At 43.8% G+C, this 27,500-nt stretch overlaps 1 protein-coding gene across 2 annotated transcripts in view; it reads right to left on the bottom strand.

Moving 5' to 3' along the window:
• grin2ba (glutamate receptor, ionotropic, N-methyl D-aspartate 2B, genome duplicate a) overlaps positions 1-27,500 on the bottom strand; it is a 62,360-nt gene that overhangs the window by 21,364 nt on the left and 13,496 nt on the right. For both annotated transcript variants that reach the window (XM_053490210.1, XM_053490211.1), the window contains exon 4: positions 13,051-13,692. In XM_053490210.1, coding sequence (XP_053346185.1) covers positions 13,051-13,692 — 642 coding nt within the window. The remainder of the gene's footprint in view (positions 1-13,050; positions 13,693-27,500) is intronic.

Genomic DNA, 27,500 nt, shown 5'->3' with positions numbered 1-27,500 from the left:
CTTGGGATGTGGCGTATCGCATTGTCCCTGGGGCCATCCTGATGACATTTTCACTTGAAAGCCGACCTCTTCTATCAGATGGGGATGATATCCAGAATTAGAATCAGAATCTTTATTTTCATTGTAGCAATGAGACATTGTACAACGAAATTAAGGTGTAATTTTCCAGTGCAGAATAAAACAGTCACTCTAGTTAAAAAGGCTAATGTAAGTAGAAATATAAATGTAAATGAACAAGGTTTCAATCCAAGATGGCGCCGGTCAGATTGGCCATCTTGGTTTCAATCCAAGATGGCGCCAGTAAGGTTGGCTGCCTTTTCTTTGTTTTTGTTTTTTAAGTTAGTTTTCAGTGTTTTAAAATCGGCAAAATCATCACCATGGAGTGCATTAGGTATGATAGAGACAGTCTTGTTTCTATTGGTATACAATGTACTCAAAATTCGACGTTTTTAACTCTGGATCCGAGCTGGCCGAGTGAGATCCTGAGGGAGAACAAAGGACGCGACGCGAAGCGACGGCCTCGAGGGAAACGAGCCGGCGTCAGGAACAGGCTGAGAGCCCATGCACATCGCACACCTCTGCTTAGCATCCTGCTCGCCAACGTCCAGTCACTGGAGAACAAGCTCGATGACCTCAGGGCCAGGGTAAAGTTCCAGAGAGACATTCGGGACTGCAATCTCCTCTGCTTCACCGAGACATGGCTGAACCCAGCGGTGCCGGACCACGCCATCCAGCCGGCCGAGTTCTTCTCGGTTCACCGCATAGACAGGATGCGGAACTTGGGAAAGTCAGGTGGAGGCAGCGTGTGTTTAATGGTGAACAGCAGCTGGTGCAACAGCGCGAGCGTTGTTCCTTTCACACGCTCCTGCACACCAAATCTGGAACTACTGTCCATCATGTGTCGTCCTTTTATCTACCTCGGGAGCTTACATCGGTCATAATTAGCGCCGTTTATTTTCCACCACAAGCGGACACGGACACTGCCTTAAGCGAGCTGCATGAGGCGCTTTTACAGTGCATGTGCATGTGGCGGGGGAATTTAACAGTGCCAACCTCAAACGTGCAGCGCCGAACTTTCATCAACATATGACTTGCCCCGCCAGGGGTAAAAGGACACTGGACCACTGTTACACTACAGTCAAGGACAGCTACAAGGTGCAATCTCGTCCATCGTTTGGGAAAATCTGACTATGCCGCCATCTTCCTCATACCAAAATACAAACAAAGGCTGAAACAGGAAGTTCCGGTTCAGAGGGAGGTCGCGCGCTGGACGGACCAATCGGTGGCCGCGTTACAGGACGCACTCGATGTTGCAGACTGGGAAATGTCCCGAAACAGCTCCGATGATGACGTCAGCGTGTTTACGGAAGCGGTTGTGGGATTCATCGGAAAACTAGCGGATGATACCGTGGAGAAAAAGACTATTAAAAGGTTTTCCAACCAGAAGCCATGGGTGGATAAAACCATCCGCGATGCTCTGAGATCTCGCACCGCTGCCTTGGGACTTGCGTCGGGGGACATGGAACCATACAAGGCTGCGTCGTATAACGTCCGGAAGGCGGTGAAAGAGGCGAGGCAGCGCTACGGGAGAAAACTAGAGTCACAGCTTCAACAGAGTGACTCTATGAGCCTGTGGCAGGGACTAAGTACAATTACGGACTATAAAGCACCAACAACTGGTATGACAAACGCGGACGCGACTCTGGCAGACAAGCTGAACACATTCTATGCTAACCGATGCTAATGCTAGCGGCGATAATGCTAGCGGCGATAATGCTAGCGGCGCTAACGGCTGCAGACAGGAAGACACTGTCAGCACTAAAAACGCGTTCATCATCACCGAGCATGACGTGAGGAGAGCCTTTAAGAGAGTGAACACCAGGAAAGCAGCAGGACTAGACGGCATCTCAGGTCGTATCCTCAGAGCCTGCGCAGACCAGCTAGCACCTGTGTTCACTGAGATATTTAACATCTCTTTATCTCAGTCGGTGATCCTCACATGCTTCAAAGAATCCATCATTGTTCCTGTCCCGAAGAAACCACATCCTGCTTCTTTCAATGACTATTGCCCTGTAGCCCTCACCTCAGTAGTGATGAAGTGCTTTGAACGCCTGGTCAGAGACTTCATCATTTCTTCACTACCAGACACACTCGACCCACTACAGTTTGCATACCGCCAGAACCGTTCCACAGACGATGCAATCTCTCATCCCCTCCACACATCACTTACTCACCTGGACACTAGGAAAGGGAATTATGTTAAAATGCTCTTCATCGACTACAGCTCTGCATTTAATACCATAATTCCATCCACACTCACCACCAAGCTGGAGCACCTGGGACTCAGCTCATCAATGTGTCAGTGGATCTCCAATTTTCTGACTGGCAGACCACAGGCAGTAAGGATGGGCGGACATGTCTCAGCCTCACTCACTCTTAGCACTGGAGCCCCCCAGGGTTGTGTTCTGAGCCCCCTGCTGTACTCTTTGTACACCCTTGACTGCGTGGCAACTACCAACTCCACCGCCATCATCAAGTTTGCTGACGACACTGTCGTGGTGGGCCTGATCACGAATGTAAATTCTGTTATTTCTTTGGTAAAATACCCCTTCACAAGGCGATCGGATGAAGAAAGAAAAAATGTTAAAGAGCTTGGACCAGATCGACCTGATCTTCTAATTAAGAAGCAGTCATGTGATCGCGGTCGAGCTTACACTCGGTGATTTTCCAGCACTTCTTATTGCTATTTACAGGCGATTGTTAAAAGTTTTATTTACGGTTTTCTGAAGTCACAATATTAAGACTCGTGCTAGTGAACTACCATCAGGCAATCCACTGTGATCATGCACAATGAGTATAAAAGTGGTGTTAAATTGGCCTTCAAGTGGTAAAGCAAAGGCATTATCAAGGACAGTGTGTGTGTGTGATGGGGGGGGGGGGGGATGTGTGCATTTTGTGAGTATAAACTTTAGGGTAAGATGCAAAATCTCCAGCATTTAAAGGAATCAGAAACATATACTTTCAAAGTGGTTACAATTCTAATTAACAGATTATAAAAGGTCACTGGATCTGAAAAATTCACCCTTCCCTTTATCAGAGTGACAATGTCTGACTGACATGAATATATAATCATTTTAATATTCTGCTTGAGTGCATCTGTGTGAATTTGAATTACACATAGAAAACATATTAATTTAATCCTGAACACACTGAACATTTTTTAAACTAAATGTATTAGTAGCAGTAAATCGCAATAGGGTCAGTAACTGGACCTGTGTGTGTGTGTGTGTGTGTGTGTGTGTGTGTGTGTGTGTGTGTGTGTGTGTGTGTGAAACGTAAGTGTACGAGTAAGCGTGACAGCTTGCAGTGTCTCCGAGTGCTGCCAGGTTGGCATGCTTCTCCTGTGTAATTGACTGGACGCATCTTGTGTTCCTCACTCACACTTTCACACCTTCTCTCTCCCTCTCAGTGTCTCTGTGTGTTGCTCTGTCTGTCTGTCTCTCTCTCTCTTTTTTGTCTGTTTGGGAGTGGGGCCAAAAGAAGGACGTAACATACGCAGTGAGAGGAGAGTCATGGAGAAAAAAAAGCAGGAACAAATGCAAGTGTGAAATTATGCACAACTCGACAAGGACAGACAGGCAGACAGGACAGACAGAGAGAGAGAGACAAAGAAAGAGAGAGAGAGAAAGAGAGAGAGAGAGAAAGAGAGAGAGAGGGAGAGAGAGAGAGAGAGAGAGAGAGAGAGAGGGAATGTGCATAAGCCTCAGGGTTCTTATACATAACCAGAAAGATTCTGACCCCATTACCATCTTAATATTTAACAGTGCTGCAGTATACAGTATCCCCAATATATATGTATCATATGTATATAAACTCTGATGTTATATATCACAGAGAACTATAGATTTATTTTGCTATCCGGCGATGTCCATCAGCCGGCAGCCAGTCAGAACAAACAATCCTCTCCTGATCAATCAATAAGTATTATGCATTCACAAGCACAATCTAAGGCAGTGTACAGTAGAAAACATAAAGACAGACAGACAGACAGACAGAAGGACAGGGACAAAAACGGCAAAGAGTTTAGGAGAGAGAGAGAGCGACAAAGACAAAAAAGGGAAAAAGGGAGCGAGAAAAAGTGAAAACATGAAAGTTCTAGCTTCCAGCAGAGTTTAAAAATGTCTTCTAAACTGGACAGAAGGAAGAAATGGGACACATATTTGGGACTCTCTCTCTCTCTCACTCTCTCTCAGTTGGGCTGGGGATTAAAAAGACAGGGTGTGATTAACTCCAGTTTACTTATATGTGCTTTATTTGTTCTTACAATAAAGACATGGGTGAAAGAGAGAGAAGGATAAAGCAACAGCAGGGTTTGAACCATACTACACCCCCACACTGAACTTTTTGTATACTGAATAGCATGCAGTGAAAAAGAAAACAATAAAAGAAAAGCTAAAGCAGAGCAAAGTCCACCTGACTCTTTTTCACCCAGACACCCAACAGGTTCTACACTCTCTCTGTCCTGTTTCAAGATCACACATACTGTATCTACAGTACTATGTAGCTAGCTGTATTACCCAGTGGCCAGTAGGGTGTCGTTGTTTTCATTCAAGAACTGGCACCACATTGGGTATTATCACTCCTGCTTCCATCACTGTATAAAGACCCATGATTAAACACCAACAGCTGACCCAAAGAAATAAAGACCTAAAAATGCCAGCTACAGACCCACAGTGATACATCAAAACTAATAAATGGAAGACCTTAAGAAGATAGAACCTACAGGCATAAAGAACTAGAACTGGGGATACACAACATGACTTTTGTAAGGAGTTTGTGTAGGATTCCAAAATTATGTAGTGTACAGTGGCCACTGACTTGACCAGGGAATGCTGGCCAAATAAAACAGATTACCAGTCAAAAGTTTGGAGACACTTTCCAGTTCCATTCTTTTTTTAGTGACTTATTTTCTACATTCCAAAACAATACTGGATATTTCGAAAGTATAAAATAATATGGCATTAAGTAATAACAACAACAATAGTCAGCTGTTATTTAAAGGCATGAATGTCAGCCTCAGGTCTGTGTGCATGGAGTTCTGAGTGCTTGGTGGGTTTCTCCGGGTACACAGTCCAAGAACATGCATATTAGGCTAACTGGAATTTCTAAATTGTCTTTAGAAATTGTACACTATGATAGCCTGGAAGAATGTCAAGGTACATCAATGTTTGTTTGTTTATATTTTGTCTTCATCGTCTTTATTCTGAAGTTTACTTGTGCTCTCTTGAGAGTTGTCATAACAGTGTGGTGTGGGCCTTAGTTACAGGAACAAGTCAAGTACTCTATTAACCCTCATCTGGAGTGAAAACTTTTAGGATTGTGAAAGTCATGTAGTTTATGACCAGCTTAAGGATCTACTTACCATTGAGTGACGCACAGGTCCAACAACATCCATTCAGATACAGACAAACTTGAGCCAACTTTAAGTAGTCAATGTTAGCTCCTAATTAGTACACACCATCTAAAATGCTCCATGTAAGCATATACTTGGAGCATTATAAGCTTTATTATAAGCATTTAGCATTATAAGTCTTGAGAATATGACCTCATGGTGGGCCGTACTCAGTTAAAGCAGCTTTTTTTTTTTAATAATCTGCAGCCTCATTACTACTGCTCAGTAACAAATTAAAAAACACTGGGGGGCACATTTGCATGTGTTTCTTTTCATTAATGGTACATACTGTGCTCAACAACCAACACTGATGAAGACCTTACCAAGGGGCACGTAGAGGGCACAAAACAAGGGCCAACACATAAGATATATATCAGCCTCTGGGTTAACGTGTGTGTGTGTGTGTGTGTGTGTGTGTGTGTGTGTGTGTGTGTGTGTGTGTGTGTGTGTGAAGACAGTCTGTGACCGCCAGCTATGTGAGCCATCAGCACCTCCTACACCCACTGATTCACCTCACACCTCCCACTGACTACACATACAGAGACATAGAGAGAGAGAGAGAGAGAGAGAGAGAGAGAGAGAGAGAGAGAAATCCCTCTAGGTAGTGCTCCGAAATCCTTTAAAACATCCTTTAAACACATCTTCAAACTTACAGTATCCCAGAACCACAGCTGCAGACAAACAACAAAGACACTAAATCTGGGCTAAAAACAACTGTAACCATATAGAGTACACTCAAAGCATTATAGCCACAGATTCATAGTACCACACAACACATACAGACCCAAACAAGTAAATACAAACTAGGGACTACAGACCCATATGACTACAGAGCCATAGAAATACAGAGCTACGGGACTACAGAGCCACGGGACTACAGAGCCACGGGACTACAGAGCCACGGGACTACAGAGCCACAGGACTACAGAACCATAGAAATACAGAGCCACAGGACTAAAGAGCCACAGGACTACAGAGCCACAGGACTACAGAACCATAGAAATACAGAGCCACAGGACTAAAGAGCCACAGGACTACAGAGCCGCAGGACTAAAGAGCCGCAGTACTAAAGAGCCATAGAAATACAGAGCCACGGGACTACAGAGCCACAGGACTACAGAGCCGCAGGACTAAAGAGCCATAGAAATACAGAGCCACAGGACTAAAGAGCCACAGGACCACAGAGCCACAGGACTACAGAACCATAGAAATACAGAGCCACAGGACTAAAGAGCCACAGGACTACAGAGCCGCAGGACTAAAGAGCCGCAGTACTAAAGAGCCATAGAAATACAGAGCCACGGGACTACAGAGCCACGGGACTACAGAACCATAGAAATACAGAGCCACAGGACTAAAGAGCCACAGGACTACAGAGCCACAGGACTAAAGAGCCACAGGACTACAGAGCCACAGGACTACAGAACCATAGAAATACAGAGCCACAGGACTAAAGAGCCACAGGACTACAGAGCCGCAGGACTAAAGAGCCGCAGTACTAAAGAACCATAGAAATACAGAGCCACGGGACTACAGAGCCACAGGACTACAGAGCCTCGGGACTACAGAGCCACAGGACTATGGGGCCACAGGACTACAGAACCATAGAAATACAGAGCCACAGGACTAAAGAGCCAAAGGACTATGGGGCCACAGGACTACAGAGACACAGAACAAGTGTTCCACAGGACCACAGACGCCTGGGACTACAGAGTCACATACCTATAGAGCCAAATGACTATAGAGCCACAAGACCAGATGAGACTACAAAGCCACAGGGCTACAGGAGAATAGGACTATGGATCCACCAAACTACAGATCTGCAAAATTATGAAAACAGACTTGCAGAACTATAGAGCCACAGAACTATGGAGGAAAAATGACCAAACTGAAGAACTCCAGGTCCACAGAAATACAGAGACAATGGACCACAAAGTCATACACATACAGGCTCACACACATAACTCCAGACCCACAAGGACCAGTACAGACTCAGAACTACAGAGCCCTATTACTTTGTAGCAACTACACAACCACAGCTATAATACTTAAATGACACACACCCACCCACAACGACCTACCCCCCACAATTATGTGAATACTGCAAATTTAAAAACACACGCAAAACTTCAGACACTGACATGTGGTCACATAATGAGATGCAGCCACATTCACAACTAGACTAACTTGTTACAGACCCACTTTGGAGGTATGATTATTAATGTGAGTGTTTATGTAACACAAGTCCGGGTGGCTATGTGCAGAAAACAGATGAAGTTTTTCATTCTTGGGTTGTGTTTTGCAGTGGAGCCACCAGGGCAGCATTTAGCAGCATAAACAGACTGAGTCAGAGTCTCTCACGCACACACACACACACACACACACACACTAAAAACCACCCACAGTCTGCTCCTAATCATCTTTTCTCTCTTGCTCTCTCTCACTGCCTCCATATCTATCATGTTTTTCAGTACAAGTATGCACTCCTTCACTCCCTCCATTCATCCATTTCTCTCTCGTTCACTTCAACAGTGGCATCATTTCGATCATCATGAAAGACTGCTGAATGCTCTCTCTCTCCCCCTCTATCTCTGTTTTTTTAAATCTCTGAAGGATCCCTTGTTCTTCGTGATGGGAGAAACACACTCCTTACTTCGGACTCTGGAAGGGAGCTATGCCGACAGAATGGAGACGTAGACACACACAGAAACAAATATTTTCAAAACAAAATTTTGGCTTTTTTTTAAGAAATAGACTGATTGGAGAGAGAATGAGAAAGAGAGAGAAAAATATACTGTACATGGTGTAACATTGGTGTTAACGTCTGTGTGGGTGTGTTTATGACTCACACTACTTCCGTTATGGACTCCAGCATACACACCTGTGCTCCAGTGTGTGTGTGGGTGTGTGCATGCTGCACTTTAAAGAGGATTATACAAAAGACCGTTACTTTGTCACAGCAGAAATGGAACCGTATGGCAGCGCACGATCAACACTTGTGAAAAATGAATATGAACTTTCCAAGTTCTGAGTACAATGGATTGCAGCTTAAACATAAACACAAATCTGCTCTGCATTCCTCTACAGTACACACCTACTGAAATGTCCTGAAGAGGGCACTGACACAACAGACAGAGTGGAGAGGCAAAGTTGACATTGTTAAGTCCTGTTTGCTCTTGAGTCTTCATTACTATGCTTGTACTGTCCGAGCTCTAGTTACAAAACTGTGACATGAGACAGTGGGATAGCAGATAACCATCGCGTATTCGTTTTTATTTAGCTGCCTTTTCTCGATTTACAATGAGTATATACAGTACAAATATGCATCTATGAAGCCACAGTTAGACACTCATGCCATCTTTGCAGATTAAGATTTTTACAGTTTTTCTCAGTTGCTTTGGTGCTTTTCTCAGATCAGAATGAAAAGTTGCAAAACCATTAGTGCTATACTTGTGGATGCTGAATAGTCGTTTCCAATAAAGCTAATAGTCTTCATTTATTGCTTGAGTCATTACATACAAAATTGTTGAATTAGTTTTCAAATTCTGTCAAGCTAATTTTATACCTTTCTTTATTATTATTTTGAATGTCTCCCTCCCTACTCCCCATTCCATAATCCTCTGCCTGGAGGTGGAAGGTTTATGACTGGAGTTCACATGCACAAATGGTCCTGCCACAGTAGCAGCCATGGATGCAGCATGTGACGACATCACAGCAGAGTCATGCAGAGATTGGATTCGCCCCTCCAGGAGATACTTTCCTCTCTGCATTGCAAGGGATGATATCTGTTGTGATGTAGATGAAAATACTGTACTGTATGTGGCCAGACAGACAGGAACGTCTGAATGTGCCAGAATGATTTACGTATGTTCAGTTACAATATGTACTGTTATATTGTTCACATTTGTGCACAGCTCTACCAAAAGGGTGTTTCTTATGTTTATTCTATATAAGTGACTGTAGAGTATTTTTATTTTGCACAATGTTGTGGAATTACAAACAGCCTACACAGTAAAAATGTGAAACATACAGTACGTATTCAGTGTCTTGTACTCACTTACTTCCCTAACTACAGGAATGTCTAACTTTACTGTAGATTTTACTGTAAAAGGCTGTACAAAAAGTGTATAGTGCTGTCTTGAGCATTTTCAGGTAGTGTCACCGAGTTCTGACCTTTTTTTGCATTGGAAAACACTGAGAGAATACTGTAACCTGTCATAATGTAAACATGACAAAGCCATTTGACTATCTTGTTCATAAAGATGGTCTCAAGACTTCTCATTTTGATGACACTCGCAGTTTAATTAACATGAATACTTGCTTTTAAAGAATGGATTATCGATTTTGAGGAAGTGACCTGCGTTTGCAGGTTATCCACTAGGTTTTGCAGTTTGCACCAATTGTTTTGAGAAATACACTAACTGCTATGCAAATGTTAATAGTGATGTGAGAAAAGCACCAAAGCCACTAAGAAAAACGGTAAAAAAAAAAGGTGTATATCTTGCAGAAGGTATAGTTTTATCATTTCAGTTTATTTATATTAAGTTTATGCTTTACTCACCAGCATCAAGGAAGGAAAAAAGGCATGAAACAGAAAAAAAGGAAGCATGCCCCAATTTTAATGCTTTACTAACATGCCTCTGATGCAGCAGCTGTGAAGTGATATGCTTGTCAACATGGAATTTAGTGAGGTTGTGAGGTGATGTGTGTGGTGTAAAATGGCCTTTGACTTCTCCTTAAGGTGCAGGTCTTAGAAGGAGGAAACGACATCACTGGTTAGTAGCATTTATTTGATAAAAAGAGCTAGCTAGAAGTGGGAAAAGTGGATGATGATGATAATGATGATGATGATGAAAATAGCAGTAGTGAGTATTAACCAAGATCTGCTCAAGCATACTCTACACAGCACACCACACAACTTGGTAAGGCACTTTTGAACATTTGCTTAGGTATCAGCTGTGATCAGTCAACAAGCTGATAACTATGACAAACTAAATCTATAAACACAAACTGTGTCATGAATGGCTCCAGCATCTGGAAAAAAAATGTATTTTAACTGCTTTAATTTTCGCTCTCTGCTTCTAACATGTGTTGATTTAGAATTGTACTTACAAAAGGGAATGACGCTTTTAGTTTAATGGATTTTAACAAAAATGCCTATAAATTCATTTATTTTCCAAACATACATCTGATACTGGGGCCGGGGGTAGCTTAGTGGTTAAGGCATTGGACTACGGTTTGGAAGATTCCAGGTTGAAACCCCACAACCACCAAGTTGCCACTGTTGGGCCCTTGAGCGCGGCCCTTAACCCTCAACTGCTTAGATGTGTAATGAGATAAAATGTAAGTCGCTCTGGATAAGAGCATCTGCCAAATACCCAAATGTAAATGTAATGTGATACTAAACAGCATTTTTGGCATATTGCAGATGAACTAAACTAAAGTGACTTACATTTATCTCATTAACACAACCAAACAAGTGAGGGTCAGTGTTTGGCACTGCTTGGATTTGAACTTTTGACCTTCTGATTAACAGGTCAATGGCTTAATCACTGAGTCACAAGCTCTGTGATTACCTTGGTACATGAAGCAGATCTTCCATTGTGTATTGCTTAATGGCTAAAATTTTTATAGCTTAAATATAGTGATAGTTTTAGCTGTAGTCATTGTAGTAGTCCCTATAGCTATCATTCCTTAAAGTCTCTAAAATCTATTTAGTTAGTCATTCTTTACACTGCTTGCCCTGTTTGGGGTCATAAGAACCTATCCCAGGAGACTCAGAGTATGAAGCGGGGTACACCCTGGATGGGCGCACACTCCCATTTACACACTCACATACATGCTCTGCAAAGGTTGAAAAAGCCAGTTAGCTTAATCTGCCTTCATTTGCATTGTGGGAGGAAACCCTGAGGAAACCTCCCAAGCATTGAGAGAACATGAAAACTCCATGCACACAGACCCAGGGTGGCAATTGAACCCGACCCTGAAGGTGCAAGGCCACATTACCAACCACTACACCACCACTTTAATATCCAACAAGGATCAAATTGCAATCAAAAAACTGTTTCATAAGTTACCCATTATATACATCACCACATACCCTACAGACTGCTCAAAAACCCTCCTGACAGCTACATCTAAGAGAAAATGTCCTACTCAACAGCATGACATCAATTGATACACAGTGTGAAAGCAGGCTGCCTTCTGGACAAACAAATCTGCTAACGCTCTTTGCATGACTGCTGCTGTGGTGCTGAAGGGACAGCTCCAATTCAGCACCAGAAATCCTGTGGACCAGTAAAGAGCACTTGGAGAAGAAAAGCAGCATGGCTGGCAAACTCTAATCACCATGCCTTCTCACTCTCCAGGAAAGAACTGGGAGAGATAAGAGATCTCAGGCTTGCAGAAAGGTACAGTAACTAGTCATATAATGCGTACAGATGATGCAAATATCCTCTTACACACATGCTATGACAACAACTCACCCCTGCAGTTGGCAGCTGCGACCTCACTTTTATAAAGAATAACCAGGACCACTGCCACTTATGCCTTGGAGGCTCAAACATTCACCTCAGTGCGCTGCAGCCCTGGTGGTCCTAAAGACATAGCCCTGCCCTGCACAACAGTCCCATATATGCCCTCACACACTTTCAGACTCTCACACTCTTCCCTGAGCAGTTGGAGTAAGCTGAATATAAGGAAAACACTTTGCACCTGAAAGCATTGCAGTCTCATGCTGTGTCCTGTTTGTCTCTACGTCTAGACACCCTAGAGATCTCCACTTCTCAAAACAATTCCAAATCTCAGCATTTCTGCAGTGTGCAGTTTGACCTGGATTCTGTAGGTTTGCATCTAAGCGCAGCTGCTGCAATCATAAAGACTGTAGTTTTGCTAATCCCAGGATTCTATACACAATTAGAACTGGTTATATTTACCCTTCTATACCTGTATACTCTAATGATCTGTGCTATCCATCGTCACCCAGATGGTGATGGGCTCACCTGGGAATCTTCTCATGAGAACTCAGGGATGTCTTGGTTTGGCTTGTTCATTAGTGCGGGGCAAGCACGCTAAAGGTGAGGTTAGGGATATGTGACACACCCACTGTTCCAAAGGTGGCAGAGCCAAACAGCAGCGACCATAAACAAGCATAATCATTAGGGACATAACTCTACATCAATATTTATGCAAAGCTCCATAGTGCCAAAGTTTATTGTGGAAAGCAGACATCCTGCGGCACTGTAACAAGATACAAGCTCCATGTTTGTGCTTTACAGCCTTCTGCATCATCAGCGACAGCCACTGACAAAACAACAAAATCATGAGGAAGAAACATCCTCCTTTGCAGGTGGCTTGACTTTTGTCTTACAGTCTGTGCCGTGTGAGGGTGTGCATATGACTCATACTGTTTCCGCTAAGGATTCCAGCTCACAGAATTCATTCACTGCATACACACACACACACACACACACACACACACACATACACTGAGATTCCAGACCCCTGAGGGCAACTCAGTTTCCCATCATGCAGTTTTGCTTCTCTGTTAGACATGCTGAGATAAACTCCATCTGTTTGTGTGTATGTGTGTGTGATACCTTTGCTGCCATGATCATAGATGATCCGCCCTTCACTCCGAGGATGGGTGTGTGAGTTTGTGCAGAGATGAAGTCAAGGATTTGGGCGATGGCTTCCTGGTCCGTGTCATCACCGAACACAACTCCTTGAAGCCAGTGCTGGGTCATAAGATCACACACACTCTTAATAATGCTGCTCGGGTCCGTCTCGTTCATCCGCACCACTTCAACGTTTCCCACGCCTTCATTCACAAACCCATCGTTCCCTTGATCCCGCCACTCCTCTTTGTTATCGCGCGTTCCATACAGAGTCACCTCACTTGAGTTTCCCACCAGGACCACAGCGATGGTGAGACCCTGCAGCAGCTTTGACCCCACCCACTGCTTGGACCAAGGTCGCTGCTCAAGACTTGGGTCAGGCCACGCCCCTGGGATGTAATTGGTCACACCCCCGGCCCCTCGGTCCCGACGTGATTGACAGCCAGGAGATGAAACCAGCAGAAGGAGAAGTAGTACTAGAAACGTATGAAGAGAAAATAGAGGAGTGCGGGGCAAGCACGCTAAAGGTGAGGTTAGAGATATGTGACACGCCCACTGTTCCAAAGGTGGCAGAGCCAAACAGCAGCGACCATAAATAAGCATGATGGAGGTAGAGTGAGAGACCTAAGGAGACAGAGAGACAAAAGAGACGTTTAGTAAGAAAAAAACAACACAGAGACACGCGGAAAAAAGGGACACATTAGTCGCATTATGGATGATAGCAATCCTACGTAACGTATAGAGTATCACTCTTTGTCAGTGAAAGAGGAAAAGAGATGGAGGGAGAGAGGTGACAAGAAAGACTGATAGCTCTCAGTGGAGAAACGACGATGAATGAGAAAGAAGTGAAGTGTTGATATAAGTGACAAAAAGATAAAAGAGGATCCCTCACTTTTTGAATGAAAGATTGACATACAGTATAAAGACAAAGAAAGAGAAATTTATGGAAAGAGATAATGAAATACTAAGAGATACAGACATTAACAAAATAAAGAAACACTTAAAGACTGATGGACAATGAGACAGAGAGATTGACACACAAAAAAAGAAGCTGACAGTAAAATGTAAAGGTGGTGAAATAAATAAAAAGATGGTGATTTGTAAAAAGACAGAGAGGGGCATAAAGAGAGAGACAGAAAGAGATAAAGAGAAGGAAAAAAGGGAGGCATGAATAAAGAAATAAAAAGAGACGGACCTACACAGAGACAGCAAGACAGAGAAACATGTAAAGACAGAAAGAAACCTCTTTCAATCACTACTTTTCTAGCAGAACTCAGTTTCCATGGCAACATTTACAATAGGCCTCTCCAAGCACACACACACACACACACACACACACACAAAATATGGCATAGTTGGACTGAATATATATCGATTCATTAAACACACGTGAACGAAACCTTGTCACCTCACACACACACACACACACACACACACACTTTCTCGAGTGTTATCTAGTCTACAGTAGGAAATAAATGACTGCCCGTGTGTGTTATCTCCTCCATCAGTCTGATGCTCTTCAGGACCTGTAGCTCAGTGTGTAAAGATAACACAGATGAATCACAGCCTTTTGTTCGGATTTACAGCTCAGACGTGTGTTTTTGGCGTAGCTGATTTTGTGACATTAACATGAATGCCATCGGGATGAAAATCTCTTCCCATTTCCATCTCGGTCCGTGTAGGACCTTCTCCTGAACATGAGTAATGTGTGAGAAACAGCATGGTGTACCTGTATTTATGACTTTTACACACAGGTCTGAATAAAGGTGTGTAGTGTTTATTATTATTATTATTATTATTATTATTATTATTCCTCCTCATGTATGTCTCATATGTATCTCATGCAGATCCTTTCTTTCATTCCTTTTTATTAACTGGGTTTGATTTCTTTTAAAAATTTCTCATTTACCTCGTTAACTTTCTCCTGTTCTGCAGTATACAGATATACATCTCCATGGTTACCATAGCAACCACCAGGGAACTGTGAGTACATACAGCCTCGGTATGAAAAAAATAAAAATCTGTAATAAACCAGTATTAAAAAAATACAGCTCTCTCTCTCTGTCTCTCTCTCTTAAACACACACACACACACACAGAAATAAAGTTTGACCCTGAAGCACTGTGGAGGCAGGAAGGACAGTTTGCTGTTCTTGGGCAGCCAATCACAGGGCAGGAATTTGCATATTCATGAGCTCACAGTTCAGTTGTGCACAGGGAGAAATAATGCAGGCTGTTTTTTTTTCTATTTTATTCCATACTTTCTTTCCCTCTTGCCATACACAATGCATTTCTCTTTCTGTCATCTTCCTTCTCTCTCAAACACACACACACACACACACACACACACACACACACATACACTACCACACACACACAAAAAGAAAGGGTGCAAAATAATATTGTCAACACATAGAGGAGTGTAGCGATGAGACAATATCAGGTGTTAATAGTTTAGAGACAGTCAGGAGACACAGAGAGAGAGAGAGAGAGAAGACCAGAAAGCTTAGTTTCTCATACTGCATTTAGACAATTATAACAATTCATTATAACACACACACACACACACACACACACACACACACACACACATCCCTGAGACAGTGCGTTTTGTTTCATAATCAGCTCCACAATGCTCTGTCCTGCAGCTGCACTGCATTTACATTTCTGTCCACCCACCCTCTCTCATACACACACACACACACACACACACACACCTGTGTAAAACTCTACTGACAGATTTAAGAGATTAAAACTGACTAATCTTTTATAGCCGCTTATTTTTGGAACAAATGACTAGGCCGAATTAGTAAAGTGTATGTGTGTGTGTATGTGTGTGTGTGTGTGTGTGTGTGTGTGTGTCATTGTCACAGTCAATAAACACACTAACAGATGTACTATAAGCGCTGGAGCAGAACATCTACAGTAAGAAGTGTGGATTTCATACACACACACACACACACACACACACACACACACACACACACACTGCTGTCAGCACCTGCTTGAGGGACAAAAGTCCTGTTTACTCCAGGAAATACGGGAATCATATTTATAATGATCATAAATTAGCCGTCGGGTCCAGCAGAGAGAGAGAGAGAGAGAGAGAGAGAGAGAGAGAGAAGGAGAGAGGGAGAGGGAGAGAGATGTCCCTGAGTATTAATCTAATATAAACAATATCCATCATACACGCGCACACACTCAATTATTCATCATGACACACACACACACACACACACACACACACACACACACACACACACACAGAAATGAAGAGGCAGATAAGAAATGGATGACAGATGCATTTTGGTAATACAGTAAGGCCAGATAGGCAAACCAGAACAATCACTCTTCTTCTCTCTCTCTTTTACACACACATGTACACACACACACACACACACACACACACACATGCACACACACACATATTGACACAAATGAATGTTTTCTGCTGAATCTTGTCACAATGGTCAAATTTAGTGCTTTGTGTGCGTGTGTGTTTTGCCAAAGCAACTTTAGAGATTCAGCAGAATGTACTGCATTTACGTAAATGTGTGTGTGTGCGCATGTGAGTGTGTGTGCGTGTGAAATACATTTCAGCTTTGTAACATTTCATAACTCCACCGGATTGATTCAGTGTTTTAATTAAAAGCGGCTTCAGAGTCGGTCTGATTTATAGACATCCTAACCCATCAAACAACTGCTCGTACACACACACACACACACACACACACACACACACACAGGATTCTACAATTGGGACTTACATGACCACAAGCTGAACTCCTCATTAGGGTTAAATTACTGATCTGCACGTCATTATCATGCTCTAGCGTTTGGTTAATGTTTGTGTGGTTAATTATTCATTAGGGTTTAAACTCTCAGATAAACGGCGGTACCTCGGCATACGAGTTTAATTTATTCAGAAGGTGAGTTCTTAAGGTGAAAATTTGTATTGTTAAACAAAAATAATGAAAAGGCAGATCATCATTCCAGCCGGCCAAAAATATTAACAATATTACAAAAGAAAAGTGTGGACAATCACACGGGTTTTAAACACATGCTGAAGACAATCTTGGTATCGTGGGTTGACTCATTCAAAACAAATTTATAAACTCGCTTCACTTGGCTTTCCACTGACCCAAGTTTTGAATAGCTCCTGGAAATATGTGCATTTTAGCCGGTGTTCAGTTCGGCACGGTTTGTTCACTCATTAAAAAAAATAAATAAAATAAACACAAAAGGAAAGTGTTTTCAATCCCCAGGCAAATTTCTAGCAAAGTTTCAGGTCTTAAGGTAAAAATTTGTAAGGGAATGATACCGCTGTATAAGATCCTTATTTAGAGTTCATTCAACATGGTTCATTATTTAGCCTGGAATATTATACAGTTATCATAATTGGGCGGTATTGGCTGATGTTAATGCAATGGGCAGAAAAGCCTAGGCATGGGCGCAGAGGGGTGTTTTTGAACAAACGAGTCTTTATTCAGGATATAACCGAAACAGGACTTCCAAAGAAACAAAACAAACAAAAAAACGAATACTTAAATTATACTACCTATAACTGACCCATACCCAGGCTAGAGGACAAGACACAAGGCATAAGCATTTTACTGAAAATATAAGCCCTATGTTGAGACACATGCTTAAGGACGAAACACAGACTCGCGCTAAGCATGGAGCTGAAAACAGGGACAAGAGACTCGGAGAGACACGAGGCAGGACCAGAGACACGAGACAGGACGAAGTCTAAATACATGGCAATCAGCTAAACATGGCTATTAGCTAAACATGGTCAATTGCTAACCATGGCAGTCAGCTACACATTCATCTAGCTAAGCATGTCTTAACATGCACATAGCTACACTTACCTTATAGATAAACACAACACTAGGGACTCGGGACACACACAGGCTTGGCTTGGGGACACACACAGGCTTGGCTAGGCTAAGGGACACACACAGGCTTGGCTAGGCTAGGGGACACACACAGGCTTGGCTTGGCTAGGCTAGGGGACACACATAGGCTCGGCTTGTCTAACCTAGGGGACACACACAGGCTTGGCTAGGCTTGACTAAGGGACACACACAGGCTTGGCTTGGCTAGGCTTGACTAGGGGACACACACAGGCTTGGCTAGGGGACACACACAGGCTTGGCTTGGCTAGGGGACACACACAGGCTTGGCTTGGCTAGGGGAAACACACAGGCTTGGCCTGGCTAGGGGAAACACACAGGCTTGGCTTGGCTAGGGGACACACACAGGCTTGGCTAGGGGACACACACAGGCTTGGCTTGGCTTGACTAGGGGACGCACACAGGCTTGGCTTGGCTAGGGGACGCACACAGGCTTGGCTTGGCTTGACTAGGGGACGCACACAGGCTTGGCTTGGCTTGACTAGGGGACGCACACAGGCTTGGCTTGGCTTGACTAGGGGACGCACACAGGCTTGGCTTGGCTTGACTAGGGGACGCACACAGGCTTGGCTTGGCTTGACTAGGGGACGCACACAGGCTTGGCTTGGCTTGACTAGGGGACGCACACAGGCTTGGCTTGGCTTGACTAGGGGACGCACACAGGCTTGGCTTGGCTTGACTAGGGGACGCACACAGGCTTGGCTTGGCTTGACTAGGGGACGCACACAGGCTTGGCTAGGCTAGGGGACACACACAGGCTTGGCTAGGCTAGGGGACACACACAGGCTTGGCTAGGTTAGGGGACACACACAGGCTTGGCTTGGCTAGGGGACACACACAGGCTTGGCTAGGCTAGGGGACACACACAGGCTTGGCTAGGCTTGACTAGGGGACACACACAGGCTTGGCTTGGCTTGACTAGGGGACACACACAGGCTTGGCTTGGCTTGACTAGGGGACACACACAGGCTTGGCTTGGCTTGACTAGGGGACACACACAGGCTTGGCTTGGCTTGACTAGGGGACACACACAGGCTTGGCTTGGCTTGTCTTGACTAGGGGACACACACACGCTTGGCTTGGCTTGTCTTGGCTAGGGGACACACACAGGCTTGTCTTGGCTAGGGGACACACACAGGCTTGGCTTGGCTAGGGGACACACACAGGCTTGGCTTGGCTAGGGGACACACACAGGCTTGGCTTGGCTAGGGGACACACACAGGCTTGGCTTGGCTAACGGACACACACAGGCTTGGCTTGGCTAGGGGAAACACACAGGCTTGGCTTGGCTAGGGGACACACACAGGCTTGGCCTGGCTAGGGGACACACACAGGCTTGGCTTGGCTAGGGGACACACACAGGCTTGGCTTGACTAGGGGACACACACAGGCTTGGCTTGACTAGGGGACACACACAGGCTTGGCTTGGCTTGACTAGGGGACACACACAGGCTTGGCTTGGCTTGATTAGGGGACACACACAGGCTTGGCTTGGCTTGACTAGGGGACACACACAGGCTTGGCTTGGCTTGACTAGGGGACACACACAGGCTTGGCTTGGCTTGACTAGGGGACGCACACAGGCTTGGCTTGGCTTGACTAGGGGACGCACACAGGCTTGGCTTGGCTTGACTAGGGGACGCACACAGGCTTGGCTTGGCTTGACTAGGGGACGCACACAGGCTTGGCTTGGCTTGACTAGGGGACGCACACAGGCTTGGCTTGGCTTGACTAGGGGACGCACACAGGCTTGGCTTGGCTTGACTAGGGGACGCACACAGGCTTGGCTAGGCTAGGGGACACACACAGGCTTGGCTAGGTTAGGGGACACACACAGGCTTGGCTTGGCTAGGGGACACACACAGGCTTGGCTTGGCTAGGGGACACACACAGGCTTGGCTAGGCTAGGGGACACACACAGGCTTGGCTAGGCTTGACTAGGGGACACACACAGGCTTGGCTTGGCTTGACTAGGGGACACACACAGGCTTGGCTTGGCTTGTCTAGGGGACACACACAGGCTTGGCTTGGCTTGACTAGGGGACACACACAGGCTTGGCTTGGCTTGACTAGGGGACACACACAGGCTTGGCTTGGCTTGTCTTGACTAGGGGACACACACAGGCTTGTCTTGGCTTGTCTTGGCTAGGGGACACACACAGGCTTGTCTTGGCTAGGGGACACACACAGGCTTGGCTTGGCTAGGGGACACACACAGGCTTGGCTTGGCTAGGGGACACACACAGGCTTGGCTTGGCTAACGGACACACACAGGCTTGGCTTGGCTAGGGGAAACACACAGGCTTGGCTTGGCTAGGGGACACACACAGGCTTGGCCTGGCTAGGGGACACACACAGGCTTGGCTTGGCTAGGGGACACACACAGGCTTGGCTTGACTAGGGGACACACACAGGCTTGGCTTGGCTTGACTAGGGGACACACACAGGCTTGGCTTGGCTTGACTAGGGGACACACACAGGCTTGGCTTGGCTTGACTAGGGGACACACACAGGCTTGGCTTGGCTTGACTAGGGGACACACACAGGCTTGGCTTGGCTTGACTAGGGGACACACACAGGCTTGGCTTGGCTTGACTAGGGGACACACACAGGCTTGGCTTGACTAGGGAACACACACAGGCTTGGCTTGGCTGGTCTTGACTAGGGGACACACACACGCTTGGCTTGGCTTGTCTTGGCTAGGGGACACACACAGGCTTGTCTTGGCTAGGGGACACACACAGGCTTGGCTTGGCTAGGGGACACACACAGGCTTGGCTTGGCTAGGGGACACACACAGGCTTGGCTTGGCTAGGGGAAGCACACAGGCTTGGCTTGGCTAGGGGACACACACAGGCTTGGCTTGGCTAGGGGACACACACAGGCTTGGCTTGGCTAGGGGACACACACAGGCTTGGCTAGGGGACACACACAGGCTTGGCTTGGCTAGGGGACACACACAGGCTTGGCTTGACTAGGGGACACACACAGGCTTGGCTTGACTAGGGGACACACACAGGCTTGGCTTGGCTTGACTAGGGGACACACACAGGCTTGGCTTGGCTTGACTAGGGGACACACACAGGCTTGGCTTGGCTTGACTAGGGGACACACACAGGCTTGGCTTGGCTTGACTAGGGGACACACACAGGCTTGGCTTGGCTTGACTAGGGGACACACACAGGCTTGGCTTGACTAGGGGACACACACAGGCTTGGCTTGGCTAGGGGACACACACAGGCTTGTCTTGGATAGGGACACACACAGGCTTGTCTTGGCTAGGGGACACACACAGGCTTGGCTAGGGGACACAACCACAGGCTTGGCTAAGCTAGGGGATACACACAGGCTTGGCTAGGGGACACAACCACAGGCTTGGCTAAGCTAGGGGATACACACAGGCTTGGCTAGGCTAGGGGACACACAGGCTTGGCTAGGCTAGGGGACACACACAGGCTTGGCTAGGCTAGGGGACACACACAGGCTTGGCTAGGCTAGGGGACACACACATGCTTGGCTAGGATAGGACACACACACAGGCTAACTACTTACCTATTCTCTAACAAACAACACATGACTCAACACCAAATCAGCTCCACACACACTTAAACACCAAAGTCGTACATGCAAACACCTTTAGCCTGGGGACATGCTTAGTAATTATGGGATAACTGACAGTATGTACAAACATTCAATGCTCGACACAGTTTCCCAAACTAATCAGCTCTTTATTGAAGATTTAACGATCTACCTCGGTTCAGGTGTGCTCCTGCATTACCTGACCGAGGTGCCTTCTGGGAAACTGAGTCTGCAAAACAAAAACTACAAAGGGCAAAGTGGTGCCCTCTAGTGGCGATTCTTTACAACAGTATGTGTGAAATCTCAATTCATACTTACAGTGGGCAAAAATATAAGTGCAAAGGGGCTAAAAATTTTTATTTAACATAAATCTGATATAATGGATATGTAAATTAAATGGAAATGCAATTCATGAAGATTTATCAAAGTTTAAAACGTTTTCATCCAGTATAATTAATGCAAATAATGTTTGAAGTACTGTAATTACACAAGACCTTTAAAACTCTAATTACAACAGATTTGAGATGAATGGTTTCTGTAGCAACAAAAAGTATCTAAAGCTTCCTTGGCTAATGGTGGAAATCCAGAACACACGAGTCTGAAATATTTTTAAGACCAGTTTAAAAAGCTGGGATTTTTTTTAATCATTATTATTATTTATACATTCTTGCTCTGACAAAATTTTAGGCAACACACACACACACACACACACACACACACACACAATCAATTTGTTGTAGCTTTATAATATACGGCATGTACACTTTGTGTGAAATGAATGACTATATGCACTGGTTTATGGACACACATTAGGCGTATGACACACTACACAAGGTGAAGTGTAGTGTGTTCTTTCTACGGTATGTATGATGTGTTTATGCTGACTAGAGAGTAAAGCTGCATCCCAATTGGCGTCCTATTGGACATAAACATTATTCCACAGTGAGTGGGATCAATAATTAGCCATCGCAGGGGGTGCTCCTTGTGGTCCTTAAAACACACACACACACCACACACACACACACACACACACACACACTGTACACACCTGTGATTATTGCTTGATATACAGTATTAAATACCAAATACCCAAACAAAGAGCACTAAAAAACTACTCAAGTACTGAGTAACTGTTTCGTCATAATGTCTGTTTTTTTTTTTTTTTTGAAATTATGTGAGCAGTCAGACAATATGATAAAATAATGTACAAATTGCAACATTTCCAAATAATAAAATAAATAAATAAATGTAATAAAATAAATAATTAAAACTAAATATCTTTACAGCATAGCAAATTAAGGAATAAGAAACACAAATTTCCCAATCTCCCTTTTTTCACAATATAAAGCTTTTAAAACTCCATACGGTTATTGGTTTTGCAGCTTATTGGTCAAACAGAGTCAGGTTATTATTGTTGCTACATCTCATTGGTGAAACACAGTCATGTGGTAAATCCACCGGCTACATTTCTCTGTCAAAAACAAAAAATATTTAAAGTGTTGAATAAATGGTTAGAAAAGTAACTGGTCGAGTGTAGCCGAATGTAATGGAGTAAGAGTAGCGTTTCTTCTCCACAAATCTACTCAAGTAAAATAAAAAACTATAGTGCAATAAAACTACTCATACAGGATTTTTTTTTTCAAAAAGTTACTTAAGTAGATGTAACAGAGTAAATATAACTCGTTACTACCTGCCTCTGAATACCAGTGTCAAAACCCACATTTGCAATCAGTCACAGAAGCACTTTCAGCAAGAACACACATCTGATAATGTTATGTCGTCTTAAACAACGCACTGTCTCTGCAGTAATTGCTTTTAAGTCGTTCTGAATCGCTTCTGAACCATCCGTGTTGTTCTGTTTATGGCTAACGCCAGCTGCATAGCTAACTTCTGTAGCTTCTAACACAAGGCTGAATCCCAGATTGAATCTCTCTCTAAGCCCTGATCAAGGGCACTACGTGGTGTTTAGAATAAGGGATTGTACACCCTGCAAAGCACACAAGCTTTTTTGATTTAACCCTATATAGGGTGAATATACTGTCTATTACGCCGAATATACTGTATTCACCCCTGAATACAGTTAGTTGGCTATTCATTCGAAAGCGTGAAATGTCAGTATTAGCTAACATTATCTGCACATCACTTTATGAAGCATAAAAACACATATTCTACAGCATCGTCTCATTTGCATTACAAGCAATGAATGTGCTGATGCTAGTAAACGCCATTAGATCAAGGTGGAATCACAGATTTTTACAGTATCTGGAGTAATCTCAGAATCACACTTCTGTGAATTAATTTCCTTATTACCTTCCATGCACTTCATCAAACATCACACTCTTTTTTTTTTTTTTTTTTTTTTTTTTATAAATTACCTGCACCACTTTTGTACATTCTTTCTATTCAAACAGTTCATTGTAGGCTCTGAAGTGTCTTAGGCCCCATGTACTGTCAGAAGTCAAAGCTCCATTCTCAAAGCTCTTTTATAAAATTAGAACTGGTTACTGTTTTAAAAACATGGTCTATATTATAAACGTCTGCTTTGCATTTAACGCTGACCAGTTTCCCAGTTATTGCTGATGAAAGGTACCTCGGAGCATGATGCTATCACCAGCGTGCTTCTCTCTGGTTTCGCAATGTTTGCTGAGTGCTGAGTTGTGTTGGGTTTGCACCATTTTGCCATTTTGACCAAAACTTCTACTATAGGCCACATCAAACCATAGACAAGTTTGTTTGTTTGCACTTCATTACAAAGCCCAGTCTCCTGCACCCACCTCAATATATTTTGCATAGATTCATAAAATAAAGTTTCATTTCCAACCCAGGTTGTAACAACAAGTAAAAGTTCAAGGGAATAAATATTTATACAAAGCAATATAATTTATGCCTCATACGATTTCCTCAGGGATTAAGAAACTGCCCCGGGTGAATGGCTCTTTCCTGGACATTACAGTACACTTAAAAAAAGCTATAAAAAAAACATTACAGACCTCAGGTAGTGGACTTATGGAGCAGTTACTGAGCTGCATCCCAAATGAGAGCTATTATTCCCTATCTTCTTTTTAGTAAAGTTGAATTTAGTATTTAGCCAAACAAGGAAGTGAAGTTAATTAAAGACTGAATGTACTGCAAGTGACGTGCATATTACAGTAAGACAGTAAAATGCTGGAATCTGCTTCATTTTGCAGAAACGTTGAGCTTCTGCTGCTTTCGATTTTAAATCCCCCAACAAAATCCCCTGATACACACTGATTTTAATTAAAAACGCCAGCCTCGGGGCATGTAAGTGTTGTTCCCTCTTATTCAGTCACTCTAACTGATTGATTTTCTACAGTCTGGAATTCACAACACAGAAGCACATTGCTCTGAGCTGAACCTCAGTATATACAGTTAAGGCCTCATCTAAAGGTACTCTAAAAGTACATCCTACACCAATCAGAAGGCACTGCAGTATGTTCAGGACTTTCACAAGCCCTTGAGGTGCTGGATTAGCACACCCTGGCTGGCAGGGAGGTGGAATGCTGTAATCTCTGATTGGTTCGATGAGCACCACAGCACCTTTCAGAATTCTCTACCAGAAAAAAAATAACTTTCAACAAGCACCGCACAGAACCTTAGTGCAGGCTGTTTCTCTTAAAAGCATGAAAAGGGGCATGAGTGTAGGGGTAGCTCAGTGGTTAAAGTATTGGATGACTTCTGAGAGGGTCCCCAGTGCAAGCCCCAGTGCCACCAGGCTGTCATTCTTAGGTGCCTAACCCCCAACTGCTAATTAGTTTAACGATTAGGGCTGTGGATATCAATGCATGTGATTAATCTAGAAATTTTAACGCATTATTATTTTTTAATGCAAATTAATCATATAAAACATGTATGACCCTGATAACTTCCCATAATGGCTGTGTGATAATGGTACGTTTAACATGGATAATAAGATGACTGAGGATCACCAGGTGTGCTGAACAGCAAGTTTTGTTTTAAAAAAAACTTATAGATGAAAGTTTGGATAAAACCAAGGTTGTGTGCTCAAGCTACCTTCAAAGGGGAACTACTTTTACAAGAATAAATTAAAAGCAATACATGGAAGTAGTGGCTTAGGAAGTTAAGGCTCCAGGTTGTTGATTTTCAGATCTAAGGATCTGAGTTTGAGACTCACCATCAGTGGGTTGCCACATCTTACACTACCAGCATGCATAGGCTGGTCCCATTCGAGAGATATTAATTCAACATTTGTTAAATGTCAATATTTGCAAATTATAAAACTACATACTATGTTGCCTCTAAACAGTTTATGAGCTTCTTTATTACAACATTGCATGTTCATAGCAAGTAAATCTGAGTATTTTAAAATTGTGATTAATTGTGAGTAATCACAGACTATTGATTAACTAGATCTGTTGGACTGTGATTAACTAGATTAAAATGTAAAAGTTTAATTGATTGACAGAATTAGTAATAAAAATATAAGTTGCGGTAGTTACGGGCATCTGCCTTTTGTTGTAAATGTAAAACCCATGCCTTGCTTTTTTTTTTTACACTTTATTATTTAGTGACAAAATTTTGCACCAAACTATCAACACTGAAGCCCACCTTGACATATTTGCCTTGATAATAAAAAGGAAGGACATAGAAAAAGAGAATGGTCAAGGGTCTCGACAATAAGTCTGACCAGAGCACTTCAACAAGCTTTTATAACTTACATCCTTGGATAAAGATTCTCAAAGAGGAATCTGTCAATTTGAAGTATAACGTCTGAGCCAAGTAGGGACTGAGTGCCTCCACTGTGTCAGATGATGAGCCATGTTATATGTGTGACTCACTACTAGCTCCTGTCAGATGAGCTGACAGTCACGCAAGTGGTGGAGAATGTGAGAAGCCAGAGTATCAAGTGTACCACTAGCCTGGTAGGGTGCTATGTCCTAGTCCTAACTTCAAACACCACCTACAAGTTACCGGCCACCTGGCTATGATCCTAGCCCCATGTAGGGCAAAAGTGACCGCTCTCACTTAGACTCGTCCTAGAGCCGACAAACTTACCCTTCATCTCCCAGGAATCCAAAGATATACAATTGCTATGCAATTCTCACCATTGCATTTGATCACTTAGGTAGAATGCTCTACACTACAGCTGTGGAAATCCAGTCACTGCATCTATGGAGAAATTTCTTTATGGTTTCTCTTCCTTGAACGACATCTGGCCACATCACCAGCCACAAACCAACTTGGTCTTTCTATGTATAAACAACAGAAATGTGGCGCACTGAAAGAAGTAAGTAAGTAAATCCTGCTAATCCTGTGTCCATCAGTGCCAAATCCCACAGTGTGTGCAAGCCAAAGCAAATCAAATGTAATTTGGCAGAACATACTGGACCTCTTCTCTTTCTCTATCTCTATCCCAGCGTGAGCTATCTATCTGTGGGTGCTATTTCCCTCAAGGTTCCATTTATACCCTACGGTAAAACTTTATACACTCAATACTTTACACACTCTGTCTCTGGACACAAAATCTACAGCCTCAGCCAAATATCCCAGAGAACCATGCTCCACAGGCTGCTGGGAGTGTTCCTTGTGTTCCACCCCCATAAATATGGTATCCTCTTTTGCCCTTTGGCATAGACTTGGTTGATCACTGTTGTGTTTGGCCCAGGGGTATTTGCTAGATAATTCACTAGGAGACAGGGCCAAACTTGTCATTTACCTGTGTTTCTGGAGCCACTGTGCAGGGCTGCACTGAGCCAGGGCCCAGATGTGGACTGAGCAGAACTGAGGTTTTGGCTGAAATCATGGACTAAGAGAATCTGCAAAATGGCTGTACTGTTGTGTTACAAGTGTCTTGTCATGTTGTGTTACAGTGTGTGCTGTACTGTTGTGTTACAGTGTGTGCTGTACTGTTGTGTTACAGTGTGTGCTGTACTGTTGTGTTACATAGTATTCTGTAGTG

Source organism: Clarias gariepinus, chromosome 28 (assembly GCF_024256425.1).
Source record: "Clarias gariepinus isolate MV-2021 ecotype Netherlands chromosome 28, CGAR_prim_01v2, whole genome shotgun sequence".
Taxonomy (NCBI): domain Eukaryota; kingdom Metazoa; phylum Chordata; class Actinopteri; order Siluriformes; family Clariidae; genus Clarias; species Clarias gariepinus.
The sequence above is the reverse complement of the archived record's forward strand: the minus strand, read 5'-3'. Positions and strand labels throughout refer to the sequence as shown.